At 47.4% G+C, this 23,236-nt stretch overlaps 1 protein-coding gene across 1 annotated transcript in view; it reads right to left on the bottom strand.

Moving 5' to 3' along the window:
- efr3a (EFR3 homolog A) overlaps nt 1-23,236 on the bottom strand; it is a 125,891-nt gene that overhangs the window by 21,435 nt on the left and 81,220 nt on the right. The window contains 6 exon segments of the mRNA XM_084458382.1: nt 2,089-2,140; nt 4,581-4,695; nt 5,151-5,321; nt 9,794-9,929; nt 12,148-12,226; nt 21,927-22,067. Coding sequence (XP_084314508.1) covers nt 2,089-2,140; nt 4,581-4,695; nt 5,151-5,321; nt 9,794-9,929; nt 12,148-12,226; nt 21,927-22,067 — 694 coding nt within the window.

Genomic DNA, 23,236 nt, shown 5'->3' with positions numbered 1-23,236 from the left:
ACGAGAGGTCGTGCACCCCCCCCCCTTCCCTCCCGTGATGGGATTAGGGAAGGTCTATTTTAACCCGAGGCTCGTCCACGCTGCGTCCAGAGCAGGACGGCCGTCAGGGCAGTGTGAACCCCAGGGCTCCGATGATGATGATGATGATGATGACGATGATGACATGATGAGATGCTGGACGTGAAAGAGAGATACAATAACGTGTGGCCATCTGTCGTGTGTGTGTGTGTGTGTGTGAGAGAGAGAAGACTGTGTGTGTGTAAGAGAGAGAGAAGGCTGTATGTGTGTGTGTGTGTGAGAGAGAGAGAGAGAGAGAGAGAGAGAGAGAGAGAGAGGGAGAGAGAGAGAGAGAGAGAGTAGATGCATGTGTGTGTGAGAGGGAGAGAAGGCTGTATGTGGTGTGTGTGTGTGTGTGTGTGAGAGAGAGAGAGAGAGAGAGAGAGAGGGAGAGAGAGAGAGAGAGAGAGAGAGAGAGAGAGAGAGAGAGAGAGAGAGAGAGGGAGAGAGAGAGTGTAGATGCATGTGTGTGTGAGAGGGGAGAGAAGGCTGTATGTGTTGTGTGTGTGTGTGTGAGAGAGAGAGAGAGAGAGAGAGAGAGAGAGAGAGAGAGAGAGAGAGAGAGAGAGAGGGAGAGAGAGAGAGAGTAGATGCATGTGTGTGTGAGAGGGAGTGATGGCCCGGTGTAAGAGTGCAGGTCATGGTGCACACTGGGAGTGAGAGTTCCCGTGCCAAAATAGAGTGTGTGTTTTCGTGTTTCACGGATTTAAGAGAGTGAACATACTGTAATGACTAAACAACCTGACCGCCCCCCCCTGCCCCTCCCAACCCTGAGCCCCAGTCTGAGCCCCCCCCCCCCTGCCCCTCCCAACCCTGAGCCCCAGTCTGAGCCCCCCTCCCCCCCTGCCCCTCCCAACCCTGAGCCCCCCCACTGCCCCTACTAACCCTGAGCCCCAGTCTGGACAAAACCTCTACCCTCCACCCCATAATCGCCCACCACCCTGATGCAGATCTGAGATTCGGGCGTCAGAAAGATATGTGGGTACGGATTCAACCACCGAGAACACGACCATGACAGCCAGCCCTGCTCCCCATCTGCAGCTGCAGGCTGTTATTAATATTCCTGCTTCAGAGTGACCGCTCAGCACAGGGACATGCTCCGGGAAGGAAGGAGGGAAGAGGGAAGGAAGGAGGAAGGAAGGAAGGAAGGAAGAAAGAAAGAAAGAAAGAAAGAAAGAAAGAAAGAAAGAAAGAAAGAAAGAAAGAAAGAAAGAAGAAAGAAAGAAAGAAAGAAAGAAAGAAAGAAAGAAAGAAAGAAAGAAAGAAAGAAAGAAAGAAAGAAAGAAAGAAAGAAAGAAAGAAAGAAAGAAAGAAAGAAAGAAAGAAAGAAAGAAAGAAAGAAAATTGGGTGTGTACTGTTATGTGCAAATTATTTTCAGCTGTTGTCTGTTTTCACCACCTGTGTCTCCCTGTCTCTCTTTGTGCGGTGTTATTGGTGTTACTAATGTCATTGGCATGAGAGAGAGCAGTAGAGAGAGAGGTAGACAGCGAGGGAGATCGAGAGAGAGACTTGGAAGAGTGAAGAACATAAGTTACCCTGACTGACAAGGTGGGAGCAACACTGTCCAGACAAATACTGAATGGTCACGCTTTACAATAAGGGTCACAATTTTTTTTTTATTTAGGGTTAGGTTAGGTTACTAATTTTAATTAATACATTAGTTAAGGTTAGGGTTAGGGTTAGGTGAGTTAACCTTAGTTAACATAAATAACATTAGTAAATGGTTAATAGTTAACTGTTACTTAATGCTTAATAATGCATTAACTAATGCTTATTAATGTACCTTTATTGTAAAGTGTTACCGGCTGAATTTTCAGAAAATGGCTCTGCTGAAAAGATGGATAGAAATGGACATGTACACAGAGACACAGGAACGGCTAGATGAATGGATACATCTGTTTCAATTTGCTGGACTGACACTATTAATTGATCAATCTGTTAGGGTCCCGGTGGGCGCACTTGGGCTATTGGCAGACAGTACTAATGGATAAATGATGATGGCTGGCAGAGGGGGAGGGAGAGACGCTCACCATGATGAGAGAGCTCAGCAGCATGGTCTGGATACGCTTGGTCCCCTGGTGCCTGAGAGAAATATAAACAAGAGCTGAGCTAGGATCATTAGCCAATGGGTAAGGAGATAATTGCAGGAAGGGAAGAGGGGATGGATGGGTGGTGGGGGAGGGGATTCGGGGAAGGAAATCGCTGGAGAGCATGGTTTTTCCCTCCAGCAAAGAATGCCGCTAAATTTGCTATGGAAGGAGTCCGTTTCCCTGATCAAGCCGAGCTCATCCTGGACTCCAAACGGGATCCGAATGGAAAGTAGTGCTTTCTATCGCCCAGGCTACACAGCCGCCATCGAGCGTTGCGTCAGCGTTGCGTTGCATCAACCATCGGGAACGTTGCTAATTTAATCAATGAAAGGCGCTACACCGCCCACGTCCCCTCAGCGTTGAGTTGCGTCCGATGGCTGCGTCCATAGTAAACATTTGGGAGATTTGATTGGTCACACTTTACAATAAGGGTCAGAAAAAAACATTTGTTAACTGTAAACTAATGTTTATTTAGGGTTAGGTTACTAATGTTAATTACATTACATTAATTAATACCTTAGTTAAGGTTAGGGTTAGGGTTAGGTGAGTTAACCTTAGTTAACATAAATAACATTAGTAAATGGTTAATAGAGACATTATTTAACTGTTACTTAATGCTTAATAATGCATTAACTAATGCTTATTAATGTACCCTTATTGTAAAGTGTTACCATTTGATTTTTGACGGCGAACGCCACTCACATTATTAATTATACTTTGGGTTCATTTCAAGAGCATAGAGCAACTTGTAGGCTATGCCTAGACTACTTCCAGGGGACATTGACAATGAACTTTTTCCACTGAGAGTGGGCACTGCCTTTCCACTTTTAAAAAGGCTTTAAAAAGGCTTTGAATTACGACTATAGGCTAGGGTTATAATAATAATATAGTCTACAACATGTGGACCTAGTTCTGACCTCGGGTAGGCTGTAGTGATTTGGAGGTGATTCTGCGGGGACTGCCTTTCACTTCGTTGAAAAAGGCTTTACAGACTACAGGCTACGGTTATAATAGCCTACAACCTGCGCAGTCCCACCTGCAAATAGTGATTGAGGTCTTCTGAACTGTAATAGGCAAGAGCAGGGGTCCGGCCAAGTATTTTTTTTTTTTTCAGATAACCTTCTGAAATCTAGTCGCCAATTGGAAATTGTACCTGCATTTGGCCGGTGGCAGGTGTTCATTTTCAGCCCTGGGCAAGAGATACAGTAGAACGTGACGCTAAGCGCAGCTGGTGTAGCTTGTATACCGCAGAAGCTAAACCAGAGATTTAAACCCACTACACGGCACGCCTTGTTCATCACACGGCGCAGGAGAGGAACTACACTACTGCACCTACAGTAACGCACCTGCTGAAGTACTTTACACACCCACAACTAACAGCACCCTAACAGCACTTCTGTCCCTTAATAGCATCTCTGGACTCCCACTACCACACCTGTTATAAATCAACATGGATGGGCAGAAGCACTGGCAACGAACGCCAGGTCGTCCATCGCACTGAGCTGAGAAAAAAAAATAGCACGGATATGAAGTCCTGCTAAAAGGGAAGCTCTTGCGAAATTGAGCGATTTTTGCGTGTTTGAGACGTCTGTCTGTCAGCTCCTCCTCAGCCCAGCAGCGAGCACGGCAGACCCCCCCACCTTGGGCTGTTATCAAAAACGACCAGGAGAACAGAACTGGGCTTGGCGCTGGGGTACAGGGGTGTGTTTGATTCGGGATTATCAGCGCTCGCACTCTGGAAGCCTCTGGGATTAGCACTTTCCAGAGAAGAAAAAAACTCCTTTTTACTGACCTGGAAAGCACATTCACCTTGGTGCTGTTGGCGGGGGGAGGGGGGGGAGGGGGCTACACAGTGTTTTCACAGAGTTTAAGAGACAATTGACTTTGAGGAGGGAGAAGCAGAGGGCTGTGCGAGGCCTTGGAGATGACTTCCCCAGTGTTGTGTTACTGGGACCGTGGTTTTAGCAGGGAAGCCATTGGCTAGGAGAGAGATGGGGACACTTCTAGAATGGAGAGGAAATACTTTTTTGTGCACAAAAGTGCTACATGTCTGTTAGCATTATGAGCAAGCATTCTGCTGGGAGGGGCTAGAAAGAGAGGGTCACGACGGATATCTGACGAAAAGTGTGAGAAAAAGAATATACATTAGTTAAATGATAGACATTTACTGCTATATTTCTTTCTGTACATTTGAAATAATTATGTGCAGCCACTGCTGACTTTTATTATCCATTTTAGGATTAGGTTGTTAAACCAAATGACGCTTTTTAAGCTTTGATGTATATTTAGTTATTCTTTAATTCACTAGTAATGACCACCTTCAGCTGGGTTTGTTTTTCTTCTTCTTCTAACGATGTTAGAATGCACAGATGAAAACATGACTCAGGTATTTCCTTCTTTGTGTCTTGTCCCTCTAGTGATTGGGGCCTCACCCGATCTTGACCGTGTCCAGGGTGTGGCAGGGGGTGCCGTAGACAGGCACCTTGCCCATGATGAACATCATCACCTCCGCCCGCTGGTAGTCCGGAAGGTTCCCTCCGAAGAAGCCTGGACACAGATGAAAACGTTACTCTAGGTTTTTTGAGAGGAGACCGTTTTTTGAGAGGAGACCGTTTTTTGAGAGGAGACCGTTTTTTGAGAGGAGACCGTCTTTTGAGCGGAGAGCGTTTTTCCCTCCCTGTACACCAGTAGGGTCGATAGTATCTAACGTGCTGACAGGCTATTACTCTAAAGGGGCAGTGCACTATAAACAATGTAGCTACTGTACCTGGACACACACTGTAGTCTTGAAATACTGATATTTATGACCTGTGTGTCGGGGGGACTGGTGAAGATAGTGAGGAGCGTTCTACTCACAGCGGAACTGTTCTATTATTATACGGTTCTATCCTTCTCTGGACCTGTGTGTCGGGGGTCTGGTGAAGATAGTGAGGAGCGTTCTACTCACAGCGGAACTGTTCTATTATTATACGGTTCTATCCTTCTCTGGTCAGAGAACTTGCCGATGGTCTGGATGATGGCGTTCTGGACGATGCGCTCCTCGCTCTCCTTGGGTCGTCCGCTGGAGGAGGTGCTGACTGTGGAGCTGCGTCTGGAGGTCTCTCCCAGCTCGAAGTCCACGCTCATCCTCAGGTGCTTCAGGAGGGTGTTGAACACCTCCAGGACTGTGGGGCCTGCACACACACACACACACACACACAATCACACACACACACACGCACGCACGCACGCACGCACACACACACACACACACACACACACACACACACACACACACAATCACACACTCACACAATCACACACACGCACACACACACGCACACACACACACACACACACAAACACGCACACACACAATCACACACACACACACACTCACACAACACACAGACGCAACCACACACACATGTACAACACACGCACAACACACACAACCACACACACACAAACACACAACACACACCACACACAGCACATGCACACACACACACAGCAATAAGTACTATGATAATTGTTTTGTTAACGACACTCATAATTACTCAGGGGAATAATTGTAAAAGCCCTTAAACGCTGCGTCCCGACCTTCAGTAAACAGAAGAGCTACGTGTCCTTCAGTAAACAGACCAGCTACATGTCCTTCAGTAAACAGACCAGCTACATGTCCTTCAGTAAACAGAAGAGCTACGTGTCCTTCAGTAAACAGACCAGCTACGTGTCCTTCAGTAAACAGAAGAGCTACGTGTCCTTCAGTAAACAGAACAGCTACGTGTCCTTCAGTAAACAGAAGAGCTACGTGTCCTTCAGTAAACAGAACAGCTACGTGTCCTTCAGTAAACAGACCAGCTACGTGTCCTTCAGTAAACAGACCAGCTACATGTCCTTCAGTAAACAGAACAGCTACATGTCCTTCAGTAAACAGAACAGCTACGTGTCCTTCAGTAAACAGAAGAGCTACGTGTCCTTCAGTAAACAGAACAGCTACGTGTCCTTCAGTAAACAGACCAGCTACATGTCCTTCAGTAAACAGAACAGCTACGTGTCCTTCAGTAAACAGACCAGCTACATGTCCTTCAGTAAACAGAACAGCTACATGTCCTTCAGTAAACAGAACAGCTACGTGTCCTTCAGTAAACAGAAGAGCTACGTGTCCTTCAGTAAACAGAACAGCTACGTGTCCTTCAGTAAACAGAACAGCTACGTGTCCTTCAGTAAACAGACCAGCTACATGTCCTTCAGTAAACAGAACAGCTACGTGTCCTTCAGTAAACAGAAGAGCTACGTGTCCTTCAGTAAACAGAACAGCTACGTGTCCTTCAGTAAACAGAAGAGCTACGTGTCCTTCAGTAAACAGACCAGCTACATGTCCTTCAGTAAACAGAACAGCTACGTGTCCTTCAGTAAACAGACCAGCTACGTGTCCTTCAGTAAACAGAACAGCTACGTGTCCTTGCAGTAGCTAGCTGCAGTAGCAGCCTCTCCGTGCTGGGCTAACTCCCTCTGTCAGGGAATGGAACACCTTGGTTCTACCTCCCGGGGTTCCTCAAGGCACAACAACAGTTGACTCATATTTCCCAGAGTACACTAGGAGGCTTTCTAAGTGGCGTGCTCTTTGTTTCATAATCCAAAACAGTCTTTCTCTTGTTGGATAACACTTTAGAATAACTATCCCATATACAAATTGAATAGATCATTCACACACTGTTAGTTAATCAGTTATTAAGGATGTGTTAAACGTTTGTTAATAGTCTGTTCATGATTTACAACCAGCTAACAAATTTCTTAAATGTCTTTTTCGAACAAACATTTAATAAGTAACGCTTATAAATGTCTTACTAACACAGTGTTAGTACATATCTTATAAGGACCTTATTACATAACTAATGCTTATTACAATGACCTTAATATGAAGTGTTCCATCACACACAATACAATAATCTACTATTACAGTATGCACACCGAAGGATACCACAGGGACAAATCACACCGCTACTCCTCATTTACGAAACAAACGTCATTTCTACGCAAAGCTCGGCTTTTATCAATTTGGATGTGAGCAGAGGCTACGACCAAATCTCACGTCAAGTCTCACCCTGTGTACGCAAGTATGAGAATTGTCATGAGAGTATATTCTGACTGGAATCTAAGCATATATGCAGCAACATATTCCTCACTTAAAAATAAGCAGCCTATGTAAAATATTATATTTTGTAAAAGAATGGGATGGGATGTTTTCACGATAGTCTGGACATTTTCCCAGAAAATGGGGCACCAATCAGGAGACTGCATTTTAAGTTATGTGCCATCCCCAGTAACCGATTGGTTCCTGTAGGTACAGATTTGCAATCTGATAAGATAGAGGCTTATTCAGTCACTTATTTAAACAAGAGCTTTGACAGTCATCAAATCTGGGCAATGGCAGCTTTGTGGAAGACCTCTAAGACGCAAGAGGGTTTCAGGACCACAGGGGTCTTTTCATGGAGAGTGGCTATTGGACAAGTGGTCGCAGGCGTTTCTCTTCCTGGCTATATTACGCATCTCCATGGCGTCAACTGTAGGGGCGGGGCCAGAATATGTAGGGTTGTGATATTTAAATGACGCTCGTCTCATGTAAGGCACTTTGAATTGCCTTGTTGCTGAAATGTGCTCTACAAATAAACTTGCCTTGCCTTGCTTGTTTTCAGCCAGCACCATTATCATCAAAGCCTGATCATTCGTACGCTGTGATTGGATACCAATGAGTATCCATTAGTATATGACATATAAGTCATGAATCACACGTGAACCCTGTCATACCATGATTTCTGCGGCTGGTTTCTACGTTTGATTGATAAATGACGGCAATTATCACTATATATTTATCATGTGTTGATTTATACATCCTATTCATATAACCATGCACCAGATATACAGTACACCTATATCTATTGTCCTGATACAGGGGGATGGGAGATTCAGTAAATCCATCTGCTCTACACTACTGTACACAAACACCAATTCCACAGAACAAGAACACAAATCAAAACCTTCACCCAAAAGATCAGAAGAAAAAAAACATCAAATAATATGATAAAGACACACAAACTGTTAGTTGTGTCACAGAGTGAAGAGAAAAGCTGAGCCTGGAGTTGGGTTGAAGGTTTGAATTTGACAGGGAACTCTCTATACCACCCAAACATACCTAACCAAAGGTTTGCAAAGGGTTTGGAAATATGTCTTTTCATTTGGATCAATCCTGTCGAGAGAGAGAAAACATTTCATACGATACAAGACGAACAAGGAAGGAAACAAAGAATGAATGAGAGAGTTGATCTCAAATGGACAGGAAACGTAAATATAGAGTAAGTAGCTTTATAAAAACATATTATTGGTCCCAGGACTTCTCAGAAAGCCCTGGTACCAGTACCAGACCAGGACCGGACCAGTGCCAGACCAGGACCGGACCAGTGCCAGACCAGGACCGGACCAGTGCCAGACCAAGACCGGACCAGTGCCAGACCAGGACCGGACCAGTGCCAGACCAGGACCGGACTAGTGCCAGACCAAGACCAGACCAGTGCCAGACCAAGACCAGACCAGTTCGGTGCCTATGAAAAGTATTCACCCCCCTTGAACTCTTTAATGACCAATGGATGACCAGCACAGACCGCGCAACACCAGACTTCTTCACTTTGGTGGGTGAAACACTGTGCCTATTCCTTCTGTATTTTGGAATAAAGAACCAGTCTTTGAACGGTTGGTAAGAACCTCGGCAAACCTTCTTCTTATTTTTGATTAATTTGATAGTTACATCAAATTATAACTACAACAGAGTACTTTGTGTTTGTCAGTGACAAAAACTAAATTAAATCCATTTTAAATCCATTATTATTATTATAATATAATATAATATGTAGAAGTCCACGAGGGGGTGAATACTTTTTATAGGCATTGTAAATGTTATAATCATATAAATAAGTGAAATGGTTTATGAAACCCTTCCCAGCATGCACCAAACACACGTTTCATCTAAAATAGTGACAGGTTTTGAAGAAGGCACACAATGTAAAAAACAACATTTGTCAGATCACTGATGACTATTAATCTGTTAGCAAAGCCGGCTTGTTTTATTCCCACCCCCATTACCTGCCTGTCTGAGGGGTGTGAAAAGATTACAATCTTTGAAGAGGGATTTCTCAGATAGCTCAACGATTACAACCTGCATTTCCATAATCTGTAAAAAAAACAAAACAACTAAGCCTTCCTTCCATCAAGTAATCTCTGCTCTGGGCGCGATCATGTGCCTCAGTAACAGCCGAGACCCACCCAGCCACATCAGATCAGTGATTTCTCCAAGGAAGGGAGGCAGGAAGGATGCATTTCAATAGTTCTCAAACAGGACCATAATGTCTGTCCCTCTATGGCCCTGTACCCACGGGCCAGTCTGAGTTCTCCAAACATCCACACTTCCATCCTTCCTCCCCCCCCTCCTCTGATCTAACATGACTGGATAGGTAAGTACATGCGCTCCTATAACAGCCATTACTAATCATCCTATCAGGTTTGAGATCATATGGGGTTTCTCCGAGGGAAGGCGGAGCTTCAGAGGAATGGGCGTTCAAGCCGGGTCTGTATGAGACACAGCAGGGTGTCTGGGGGGGTGACTCACCAACAGAGCCTTTAGCTGCTATGGCTACCGTCTCCAAGAGGACCTGCACGATGCCGGCGCGGACCCGGGGCGTGTTCTTATTGTGGTTGTCCAGGTGTCCCAGGACCTGCTGGATCACATGGTGGGAGTGCTGCGCCTGGGGGAGATTTCGGAGGGGGGGGGGGCTTATGGAGCATATATACACACATCCAAAAGTAATGAATAACCATACTAACCGTTTTCCAGGTGATGTGAACACATTTAGTTTCAGCGGACATTACTGTCCCAAAGACGAGTGTGGACACGTTCCTACCAGGCCAGACAATCCACTACGTGACGAGACCAGGAGGATGTTTTCATCCCCGCAGCTCTTCACAGACACCAAAACCAGACGGGGATTAGGGCTGAGCCTATAACGAATCCCTTAACACACACACACACACACGCTCGCTCACACACACACACACACGCTCACACACACACACACAAACACACACACACACACACACCCGCTCGCTCACACACACACACACACACACACACACGCTCACACACGCTCACACACACACACACACACACACACACACTCACACACGCGCTCACACACACACACACACACACGCACGCTCGCTCGCTCGCTCACACACACACACACACACACACACACACACACACGCACACACACGCACACACACACACACACACACACTCCTGGGCCCAAGCCCCATCGATTGTCTCCTATCTCTCGGAAGCACCTCTGGCACGAGGACTCTAACCCGACAGGCCAATTAAAACAGCAACGGACTGAAGAAATGGATGAGTAGAGGCGGGAGAATGGATGATGTAGTGACAGACTGGAGAAATGGATGAGTAGAGGAGAGAGAATGGATGATGTAGCACCAGACGTCTGAGGGGTGTTGGGAGGTGGAGGGATGTAGGGAGGGTAGAGAAGGTCTGGGTATGGAGGTCCCTCGAGTTGGACAGGTGGGGAGGAAGGCATGAAGTTGTGTGTGTGTGTGTGTGTATGTGTGTGTGTGTGCGTGTGTGTGCGTGTGTGTATGTGTGTGTGTGTGTGTGTGTGTGTGTGTGTGTGTGCAGCAATGAGGGAATATATGAGTGCTGCTGTTTATCTTATATCTTATTCATGGTGTCAGAGAGATATGTTTCTGTGTGTGTGTCTTTAGGGAGAAAGAGGGTAACAATGTTTGTGTGAGTGTGTGTGTGTGTGTGTTTGTCTGTGTATCTGTTTGGAAAGTGAGTGCCACAACTGGGTATATGTCTATCAGCCGCTGTGTGTGTGGTGTGTGTGTGTGGGTGTGTGAGTGTGTTTCTGTCTGTGTATCTGTGTGTTTGTGTGTGTGTGTGTGTGTGTGTGTGGTGTGTGTGTGTGGTGTGTGTGTGGTGTGTGTGTGCTTGTGTGCGTACGTGGGTGTGTGTGTGTGGTGTGTGTGTGTGTGTGTGTGTGCGTGCGTGGGTGCTTGAGAGACTTGCTTCAGAGTGAATAAGATCCTAGGAGGCCAGAGATGAGTTCAAAGGAGGATGAGTCACAGCCCACACACCAGCGCTCTCCCCCTGACCTGCTGAGTCTCTCCGTCTCCCACGTCTCCCCACCTCCTCCTCCTGTTCTCTCCCCTCACTCAACCTCAGCTCCGCTCCGTCTTCCTCTACTGAAACCTGCCCGGCAACATCACTCTCAGACCGCCCAAGTCATTCTCCATCTAATTAACTAAAGTCTAATTAACCCTTTGGTCTTTGGATTAAATTGGTTTAATTGAAACACGGTAGCTCTCTCAGATTAAGTGACATTAGACAGGCAGAGACACAGACAAGTGGACCCGAGTGAACCCACAACTTCTGGACTCCAGAACAACTTGTCTTTCCCTCGAGCCACTAAGAGCAATAGGAATATGTTTAATACATACTAAACACAGCGTCGCTGGTAAGTAAGTAAGTAAACCAGTTTTCTTTGTCCTGGTTCAATCACAACTCGTGACGTAGAGGTTGGGGTCCACCAGGTACTATTGTTCCACCAATGCATTTTGGGAAAATCTAAATGGGACTGGAGAAACCTGATAATCAGGGTAGTTGCCCTTAAAGGACAGCATTTCACGCCAACAGACACTGAAGCTGGAGCTGCTTCCCTCCGATACGAAGCTCAGAGCGCGGCTCTAGACATGTAGTTCATCAACTTGTCATTGTTTTGGATGCTAATTGTATTATTGTTGTAAATTGCTTATGTTTTGTTGATATTTGTGTTTGCTTGTGAGCTCGTCGGCATTGGAAATGAGTGAAAAATGAAGAAAATAAATAAATAATTGCTGCCGGTAAGAGCGTCCGTCCTCCACAGCAGGGGGCGCCATGACTGAAGCACCCACCTGGATGGAGTACATGATGATCCGGAAGCAGGACACGGCAAACTCGTTAGGGTCCCACAGGTGGTGGTTGTCCAGGTGGCTGGGGACGGGAGGAAGGACAGAGGAACACACGGTGAGGGCTTTGACAAAGGAGTCCAATGTATTAAAATACATCACGCAATGAAGGTTAATAATGTAAGAAATTAAAATTAAAAATTAAAATGTAAAGACTGGAGATGTCTCAAGCGTTATGTTGCTGTGGTAACTAACTTTAGTAATGGTAAAAACATGAACTCAACTTGTTGCTATGGTCAGTTTATTTACTAATGTTAACTGTGATAATAATGAACTAATGCAGATGTCTCTGAAATGACGCGTCTCTCCACAGTGTTCCCAATCTGCAGAATTGGCAATCATTTTTAATTGTGTACAAACAAGCAACCTAAATTACACATTTAAGTGTTTTGAGCTGCAATTTCCTCCCAGGACGATTAAGAAAGTGCCTAATGAGGCAGGTTTGTTTTCATTATTATCATAAACAGGAAAGGAGTAGCAGGGTGACTCAATGTGGGCAGAGAGGAAATTGAAAATCCTGTAATTCACACATGGGAAAAATGAGGTCCACTCACAAGTCAGCATGTCTCTCAGACAAACTATACTGCGCAGTAGCAACCCCCCCCAAAAAAAAGACCAAATCCCTCTCAAGCACAGACCTGCCCCCCTCCAACGCCACTCCCCACCCCCCCCCCCCCCCCCCCTGTCCACCATCTACCCAGCCCAATGGCTACTCCTCCCCCTCTCCCCTCTCCCCTCATACACCTCTTCTGCCCGGGAGCGGACACAGGGCCGTGCTCTGAAGTCTGGGGCCAATCCCTTGTATTAGCACTTCACAGTGACCCCCTCACCCCCCTCTCCCCTCCCTCCCCCCTCCCTTAATTAGCGGCGGTGAGGCGGTGAAAGAGTCCGTCTTTCATGCCGGTTTACCTTTGACGCCGCTGGAACCAACTCTGCCTGATAAAAGAGCCAATCCCATTACTCTGCCCCACGGAGGAGAGGAGAGAGGGATGAACAGGGGGGAGAGAGAGAGAGAGAGAGAGAGAGAGAGAGAGGGAGAGAGAGAGAGAGAGGGAGACGAGCCGGGGGAGTGAGACGGAGAGGAAAGGGGGAGAGAGATGGAAGGAACGAAGTGGTGGTGTTAGAGGGAGAGAGAGAGAGAGAGGGAGAGAGAGAGAGAGAGAGAGAGGGAGAGAGAGAGGAGAGAGAGAGAGAGAGAGAGAGAGAGAGAGAGAGAGAGAGAGAGAGATGGAAGAAGAGCAAGAGAAGCCGGTGGGAGACGGGGAGAGAAAGAGTGAGACGAGAGAGAGAGAGACGCTAACAGAGGAGAGAGGGATGAAGGAAGACGAGGTGAAGAGGGAGCGAGCCGCTCCGGACAGAAGGACGCGCTGGCGTCCCGGGGGCTCAGCTGTCCACGAGAGACCCGAGTCCACGAGAGAGACACTTTAGGTGGGAGACGATCAATCAGACGCTGTTGCCTGCGCACACAGACGGCTCGCCTCTGCTCTCCAATATCAGTGGCTGCTACTCCCTCCCTCCCTCTATCAATCTGCTCACGTCTGCCGACGGCGTCGTGGATTCGTCGCTGAGAAGCAGTGCAGCGATGCTTGGGACTGGAATAAGCAGCTGCGCCCGACTCCCACTCAAAGAAGGCAATCCAGAGAACTGTTGAGTCTCAGACCCTCCCCCCCCCCACGCCCCCCCACGCCCACCCGCCCCCCCCCAAACACAAGCGCACTCAATCATTTCCACATGGCAGAGCGCTGGCCTTCATGCAATATGATAAAGCTGTGTCACCTGTCAAGGGAACCGCAGGAGCAATCATTCACTCCTGCCTGATCCCATTCAACCACAATATATGAGTGGAAATAAATAGGCTTCCTGAAGGGCAAATAAGGGAAGCCTGGGTTAACAGCGCTCCATGTGACCAGGGCTGGTTAACACCGCTCCATGTGACCAGGGCTGGTTAACACCGCTCCATGTGACCAGGGCTGGTTAACACCGCTCCATGTGACCAGGGCTGGTTAACACCGCTCCATGTGACCAGGGCTGGTTAACACCGCTCCATGTGACCAGGGCTGGTTAACACCGCTCCATGTGACCAGGGCTGGTTAACACCCCTCCATGTGACCAGGGCTGGTTAACACCGCTCCATGTGACCAGGGCTGGTTAACACCGCTCCATGTGACCAGGGCTGGTTAACACCGCTCCATGTGACCAGGGCTGGTTAACACCGCTCCATGTGACCAGGGCTGGTTAACACCGCTCCATGTGACCAGGGCTGGTTAACACCGCTCCATGTGACCAGGGCTGGTTAACACCGCTCCATGTGACCAGGGCTGCTTAACACCGCTCCATGTGTTAGTGACCAGGGCTGGTTAACACCGCTCCATGTGACCAGGGCTGGTTAACACCGCTCCATGTGACCAGGGCTGGTTAACACCGCTCCATGTGACCAGGGCTGCTTAACACCGCTCCATGTGTTAGTGACCAGGGATGGTTAACACCGCTCCATGTAGAGCAGGCCTGGTTAACACCGCTCCATGTGACCAGGGCTGCTTAACACCGCTCCATGTGACCAGCGCTGATTAACACCGCTCCATGTGACCAGGACTGGTTAACACCGCTCCATGTGACCAGGGCTGCTTAACACCGCTCCATGTGTTAGTGACCAGGGCTGGTTAACACCGCTCCATGTGTTAGTGACCAGGGCTGCTTAACACCGCTCCATGTGACCAGGGCTGATTAACACCGCTCCATGTGACCAGGACTGGTTAACACCGCTCCATGTGACCAGGGCTGCTTAACACCGCTCCATGTGTTAGTGACCAGGGCTGGTTAACACCGCTCCATGTGACCAGGGCTGGTTAACACCGCTCCATGTGACCAGGGCTGGTTAACACCGCTCCATGTGACCAGACTGGTTAACACCGCTCCATGTGACCAGGGCTGGTTAACACCGCTCCATGTGACCAGGGCTGGTTAACACCGCTCCATGTGACCAGGGCTGGTTAACACCGCTCCATGTGACCAGGGCTGGTTAACACCGCTCCATGTGTTAGTGACCAGGGCTGGTTAACACGCTCTATGTAGAGCAGTGGGGGTGTTAGTGACCAGGGCTGGACCAGGTGGGACTGTAGAAGTATATGAGGGGTTTCACAGACCAATAGACTAGTCGACCCTGGGCATTGCTGGTCAACTAGTCGTTTTCTTAAAATAAAAAAATACAAATGAAAAAAATACATATATATATATATATATATTCAAAATGGCATACACAGTTAAAAGTCATGCAACATAACTTACATGTACAGTAATATTTGTATAGCACTAGACACACCCCATCTATCTCTCTCAAACTAACGATTCTCTCTCTCTCCCTCCCACACACACTCTCTATATGTAAGGGGGAACTAGTCAGATCTAAGACAGAAAGAATGAGAGAGAGAGAGAGAGAGAGAGAGAGAGAGAGAGAGAGAGCTGGCTGAATTGTAATGGTGCCTACTGTCGCTACAGTGACGTCAATCCAGCCCCTTTTACTTCTTTTCTTCCCCTCTTCTCCTCTCCTCCTCCCCATCCCCCCTTCTCCTCTCCTCCTCCCCATCCCTCCTTCTCCTCTCCTCCTCCCCATCCCCCCTTCTCTTCTCCTCCTCCCCATCCCCTCTTCTCCTCTCCTCCTCTCCATCCCCCCTTCTCCTCTCCTCCTCCCCATCCCCCCTTTAACCCCAATCCAGTCTATTTTTACAGCAGCCTTGAAGACGCTTCTCTCTCCCTCCCGTCTCTCTTATCTCTCCCTCCCTTCCCTCCTCTCTCTCTCTTCTCTTTCCCTCCCCTCTCTTCTCTCACTCCCTTCTCTCTCCCTCTTTTCTCTCTCCCTCCCCTCTCCCTCCTCTCTCTCCCTCTTTTCTCTCTCCCTCCCCTCTCCCTCCTCTCTCTCCCTCTTTTCTCTCTCCCTCCCCTCTCCCTCCTCTCTCTCTCCCTCCCCTCTCTCTTCTCTCCCTCCCCTCTCGCTTCTTTCTCCCTCCCCTCTCCCCCTCCCTCTCTCCTCTCCCTCCCCTCTCTCTTCTCTCCCTCCCCTCTCTCTTCTTTCTCCCTCCCCTCTCCCCCTCCCTCTCTCCTCTCTTCTCTCTCCCTCCCTCCTCTCTCTCTCCCTCCTCTCTCTCTCTCTCCCTCCTCTCTCTCCCTCTCTCTACTCTCCTCTCTCCCTCCCCTCCCTCCTCTCTCTCTCTCCCTCCTCTCTCTCTCTCCCTCCTCTCTCTCTCTCCCCCCTCTCTCTCTCCCTCCCTCCTCTCTCTCTCTCTCTCTCTCTCCCTCCTCTCTCTCTCTCTCCCCCCTCTCTCCCTCCCTCTCTCCTCTCTTCTCTCTCCCTCCCCTCCCTCCTCTCTCTCTCTCCCTCCTCTCTCTCTCTCTCCCTCCTCTCTCTCTCTCTCTCCCTCCTCTCTCTCTCTCCCTTCTCTCTCTTGGATCTGTGGGGTTGATTCTGGGAATCACTGCAGGGCAACATTTGTGTTCACAAAGCAGCTCATAGGAGTGGCCATGTAGGAACCAGCTACAATGACAGACAGCGGCATCATTTTATAACCCATAGTACCAAGAGCCTCATTCCCATGTTCAATAATAACAATGTGACCATGACCCATCTGCAGTACAAAATCAACCGTTTGTTTATGTATTTACTGGCTGTCGTGGCGCATTTTAGCCTGCAGATGGCGCTTTCTGCTACGTTACCATCTCTGGGAGCGGGCCTCTGTTCAGGGGGAGTTAAAGGGCTGGACATGTGGCCAAACTCCACAGAGACCCAGCAGGTGTCCGAGCGTGTGTGTGTGTGTGTACTCATTGTGTGCGTGTGCGCAGTGCGCATATTTCCGTGGCAGCCTCAGCGTGTGCACGCCGCTCCAGGACAAAGCGCCCGTTTGTTGTTGCCTCGCTGAGCGTTTGTCCTGGAATCAGAACAGACGCAGCGGGATCCCGGGAAAAGGACATGATTGGAGCAGAACGCAGGGTTCCCCCAACGGAGAGGAGCCAATCAGGACTCAGGGGCCGCGGCAGTCAGAGTTCTAAGACTCAAAGCGCTCCCTCCCTCACTAGGGAGCAGAAACCACCAGGTCTGTTAAAAGCTGTGTTAGAGGAGCACGTGCCTTCACACATGCCTGGAAGACTGGAAGGATGCATGTTTAGAGTATTGAAATGCAGCCAAGGAGCCAAAACAACAAGGAGCCAACCCCCCCCCCCGTCAACAAATCGCACGACAACCAGAATTGCCTGTCAGCCCCCCCCTAATAATGCCTTCGCTATCTTGTGCCCCCTCGTTTTTTGGGGTTGCATGACGCCCCTGTCTTTATATATATATATATATATATATACTAACACCACACACAGGTTATTTCATCTCCCTCCAAAAAATACATGTAAATATTAGGATTTTAAACTTGTGATTAATCATGATAAATCACAGCCTATTATTGTGATTAACTGTTGTTATTTTAATCGACTGACAACCCTAATGCAGGTGCATACCCAAAAAACGGAATATTGTGAAAAAGCTCATTTTCTGTAATTTAATTCAAGTGAAACTATCATGTATTCGAGATCCATTACACAAAGGTAATGGAAACAGATGGGCTCCTTTTGCACAATTACTGCATCTACGTGAAGAGTGGCATGAAGGCAATCAGCCTGGAAATATTTCACTTCACGTGTAATGAATCTATAATACATCAAATTTCAGTTTTTTAATTAAATTACGGACAATAATGAACTTTCCACAATATTCAAATTTTCTGAGATGCACCTGTATATAAAATATGTATATTAAAATATAGCAGATAGCAGTTACCAAAATGATGACTTTGACACAGCAAGGGTCTTTAAAACCAGGTGTCTCTGGAACATTCACCTCCTTTTCAACACAACCGTGACAAACGCTGCAGCAGTCTTTTGGACACAAGATGAGACAAACTAGAAGATCCTTTAGACCTGCTATTTTGGAAGCTTGGACACAAGGCGGCCGTACAAATCTCTTCATCGCAACCTACAGAAGTTCTAGTTGTAAAGTAGCGAGTTTATTTCTCCACCTCCTTAGAGTCTCGGTCTTCACTCTTCCTTCTTTCTTCCTGCCTCCTCTACTTGTCCAGAGTCTCTCACTCACATAACGAGCGTGCTAACTCGAACTTAACTAAGAAACATTCATTTTAGTGGAGTTAATTATCCATAATTAGGCTCTCGAGAACATCAAATACAGACCAAACTGGGATGTAGGGCCTTCAATACATCAGAGGAATGATGAGAAGGTATCAACGTAATTCAATACGAATACAACGAGGGAGAGATCCAAGAAGATTAAATTGCCAAACAATGGCTCAAGAATGTGATGAAGACATCCAATTAAAGACGGGCCTGGACTTGGTGAGGCTCACAGGCTGATGAGCACTACTGCAGCCTTGAGAGGAGGAGGAGAGCGCTAATGGGCTAGTGATGTGGAGGGAGGGGCATTAACATCAGCTGGTCAGATCAGGGTTAGGGTTAGAGGCATTAACATCAGCTGTTCAGATCAGGGTTAGGGTAAGAGGCATTAACATCAGCTGTTCAGATCAGGGTTAGGGTTAGAGGCATTAACATCAGCTGTTCAGATCAGGGTTAGGGTTAGAGGCATTAACATCAGCTGTTCAGATCAGGGTTAGGGTTAGAGGCATTAACATCAGCTGGTCAGATCAGGGTTAGGGTTAGAGGCATTAACATCAGCTGTTCAGATCAGGGTTAGGGTTAGAGGCATTAACATCAGCTGGTCAGATCAGGGTTAGGGTTAGAGGTGTTAAGGTCAGCTATTCAAATCAGGGTTAGAGGTGTTAAGGTCAGCTATTCAGAAGGGGGTTAGGGTTAGAGGTGTTAAGGTCAGCTATTCAGAAGGGGGTTAGGGTTAGAGGTGTTAAGGTCAGCTATTCAGAAGGGGGTTAAGGTTAGAGGTGTTAAGGTCAGCTATTCAGAAGGGGGTTAGGGTTAGAGGTGTTAAGGTCAGCTATTCAGAAGGGGGTTAGTGTTAGAGATATTAAAATCAGCTATTCAGGACAGGGGAAAAAACAGCAATCTTAGCTAAAGAGGTCTAGGGGATGAAAACATGACTAAATAATAACCCTAACCCTAACCCATTCACATAGACATATTTGGCATAAGAAAATCCCCTAAAGATGGCCTGTACTGTACATGCTCAACTAACTATCAACACACATTGAATCTGTCTGTGCTTTGACAAGTTCATACGAGGAGTACGCAAATGCAGACCCAATACGCGGTTTCAATTCTGATTCCAAATCAAATCAAAGCTTTATTTGTATAGCACATTTCAATCACAGTGCGCTTTACGGAGAACAAGGGGGGGGGGGGCATAGGTCCCACCCCTACATATTCCAGAGGGAAGCAAAAAAAGAGTTTCACCCGGGGGCCAGAAAAGTGAGCTGTAAAAATTCTTCCCTGACCTCTCTCAACAAGACGATGGAGCAAGCTCCTGGAAAATGTTTGTCTATTGGCTAAGAACATTTACAGAGCAGTAAACATGGGCTAGATACTTCATAAGAGAGACATGACTAACAGGAGAGAGCACACATAGTTACAGAGAAGCCACCTACATGGCAGGCATCCAAGGCAGGACCTGAGCGACACGATAGGGGGAATAAGTCCCCCAACTTAAAAGGTAGAGTTGTGACCTAACCTGCCCTGTGGTGATAAGGAGCAGCGCTCTCCAGGGCCCTTCCCAATCCACCCCAGCTTCCTGCTAACCTGGCCGAACTGTGATTACAGTAGTGGAGCGCTCAGGGTGGGAGAACGTGACTTCTTAGCCCAGCGGAAGGCCGTCGCACACTCAGCATCCAGGCATGTGTGTGTGTGTGTGTGTGTGTGTGTGTGTGTGTGTGTGTGTGTGTGTGTGTGTGTGTGTGAGAGAGAGAGAATGCTGAATGTCCTTGTTTCTGTGTTTGTACAGTATGTGTGAGATAGAGAGAGAGAAAGAGAGAGGGAGACACACAGGGAAGAAGTGTGTGTGTGTGTGTGTGTGTGTGTGTGTGTGTGTGTGTGTGTGTGTGTGTGTGTGTGTGTGTGTGTGTGTGAGTGAGAGTGTGTGTGTGTGTGTGCGCGTCTGTGTGAGAAATAGATTGAGAGACAGAGGGAAGAAGAGCAGCAGGACTATAAGTGTCTGCTCTCATGTCTTTGTGTGTGCGTGTGTGTGTGCGTGTGTGTGCGTGCGTGCGTGTGTGTGCGCGCGCACGTGCATGAGCACACTGACAAACGAGCCCCATCTAGTTTTGTCTTCCCTCTGAAAAAGTCCCTGTGGGGCCTTGAAAGTCCCAGCCGGTAAGGACACCTCAGCTAAAATGGCCCCTTGTGCGACTGCCATATCGTCCCCCCTCCCCCCATCCCCTCTCTTTATGTTCCACGCTGGGCCATTCACACAGTAATTGGGTAATGTGCGAGCTGGTGCCCAGCGGAGGATAAGATGGCCAATAAGAATCTGAGAATTGAATCCAAGGTTCCCACAGACACTTTAAAGTTGCCCCTCTCTTCCCTCGGTGTGTCCGAGGCTCTGGCCGGCTGGGTGGAGGACGGTCAGAGGCTGACTGGTTCATTACTAGTGAAGGACGGGGTTTTTCCCCCTTTCACTCTCCTCCAACTGTGTGGAGGTGTGATTCTGACAAGAAAGTAATATAATTTGAGTTACAGGCTTTGAGTTACAGTAGTAGATTTGTCACACTATTCTGTGATTGTAAGGACACTTTCTCAGGTCGTTTGAATGTTGTGAAGGAGAATGTGAAATATAAGATGGTGTTCATGGTCAGTTGACCTGGTGAGCTGGGTAGATACAGGTATGTACTTACGAGGTGCGAACGAAAAGTCCCCGGACAGCGTCAGCCACGCTCATGCCTCTATTTGAATTGAAAAAAACAATGATATCCCTTTGTTGCCCCTTTATCTCACGACTATTCTGGTATAATATTGTTCACCTCACTCAATCGGTGCTTCTGTGACAGGCTGTTTTGTAGAGTGCCGCAGGGGTAGCTTGTCACAGTTGTGGCACTTTTCTCTACCAACTCCCAAAACTCAACAATTTTATTACAATAAAGAAAGTACACTCTCAATTTTTTTTTATTACAGATAAATGCACTTCTGCATTCACTTTTGCCACCCACCTCCGTGGAAGAGATCAAAGCTACCGTGAATGGGGAACTAAGGGAGCTCAAAAAGGAGGGCTTTGCCAAGTGCTTCCATGGGTGGCAAAAGCGAATGCAGAAGTGCATTAACTCTGGGGGGGGGTGGACTACTTTGAGGGGGACAATGTGTCATTTCTCTGCAGATTCTGTAATCAAAATGTTTTGAGAGTGTACTTTCTTTATTGTAATAAAATTGTTGAGTTTTGGGAGTTGTTAGAGAAAAGTGCCACAACTGTGACAAGCTACCCCTGCGGCACTCTACAAAACAGCCTGTCACAGAAGCACCGATTGAGTGAGGTGAACAATATTATACCAGAATAGTCGTGAGATAAAGGGGCAACAAAGGGATATCATTGTTTTTTCAATTCAAATAGAGGCATGAGCGTGGCTGACGCAATCCAGGGACTTCTCCGTCGCACCTCATATATACAAAATGAACGTGTAAAGTCCCTTGCCTGATGTTTACAGTGTGTGTGTGTGTGTGTGTGTGTGTGTGTGTGTGTGTGTGTGTGTGTGCGCGTGACTCCCTGCAGTAGAGCAGGTACTCACACTAGGACCGGACGCACAGCGTTGTTCATGTTTCCGTAGGCGGCTCGGCCCAGCAGCTCCCTGAAGCAGCTCTCAGCCAGCGCTGCCGGGTTCTCCTCCCCCTCCTCCCCCGGCACCGACGGACTGCTGGGGTGGCCCACCCTACGGGAGAGAGAGGGAGGGAGGGAGGGAGGGAGGGAGGGAGGGAGGGAGGGAGGGAGGGAGGGAGAATTAAGATGTGTGTGTGAGGAAGAGTGAGTGAGCAAGAGAATGAGCGAGACAGAGACAGAAAGAGATGGAGAGGCAGGACCATAAGAGCAACCAATCAGTGAGAGTGAGAGAGGCAAAATGAAAAGCTGGCGCAGATGTGAAACGCGTGAAACAGGGAGAAGGAAGTCAGTCAATAATCAGCCCATATCAGCTAGAGAGAGGGTGAGAGAGAAAGAGAGGGGGGGAAGATAGTAAGTGTGTGTGCTTGTGTGAGCGCATGGTTATGTTACAGAGAGGGAGAGAGGAGGTGGAGAAAGACAAAAGTGTAGTGTGTGTGTGAGAGAGAAAGATACATCAATAGAGAGAGACAGACAGAGAGAGACCAGCTACACTAAAGAAGGTGGTTTGTTTCTACAGCTGAGAGAGAGAGAGAGAGAGAGAGAGAGAGAGAGAGAGAGAGAGAGAGATTAAAATATCTACTCGGTGAAAAACTAAATTGCTGCATACTGGCAGCTAAATATCTATCCTCCTGCCACAACCTAAGGGACAACCAGTAAAATGTATTTTCTGTGTTTACTTATATGTTGTCCATTATATGTTATGTGATTGGTTGTTATATATTGTCACTAGTAGCTACATCACATGCACTTATTGTTATATACATGTATAAATATTACTATTATATAATCATATTAGTAGTATTATTATTAGTAATAGTAGTAAAGTAGTATTGTTATTATTGTTGCTGTTATATATTTGCTTTGGCAATATAAGCACTGCCTTTTCATGCCAATAAAGCTAATTAAATTGAAATTGAGAGAGAGAGAGAGAGAGAGAGAGAGAGACAGAGAGAGAGACAGAGAGAGAGAGAGACAATGTGGTTTACATGGACAATCCAGATGACTAGTCCTTCCAGAAACCTGGCAACCTGTCTGGGGTGATCCCAATAAACTAATACTAAATCATTTCCCTCACAATAAGCCAGCCACACATGGGTTGTGCTGTAGGCAGACACTCCTTAGGAGAGAAAACAACGACATTCCTCTCCGCCTACACGCACGCATGGACAATTAAACATTCATTGATTGTTTTCAAGGTGGGGGGAAAAAAAGGGGGAAAAA

Source organism: Borostomias antarcticus (genome assembly GCF_949987555.1).
Source record: "Borostomias antarcticus genome assembly, chromosome: 24".
Lineage (NCBI taxonomy): Eukaryota > Metazoa > Chordata > Actinopteri > Stomiiformes > Stomiidae > Borostomias > Borostomias antarcticus.
This window is presented reverse-complemented; position numbering and strand designations above follow the sequence as displayed.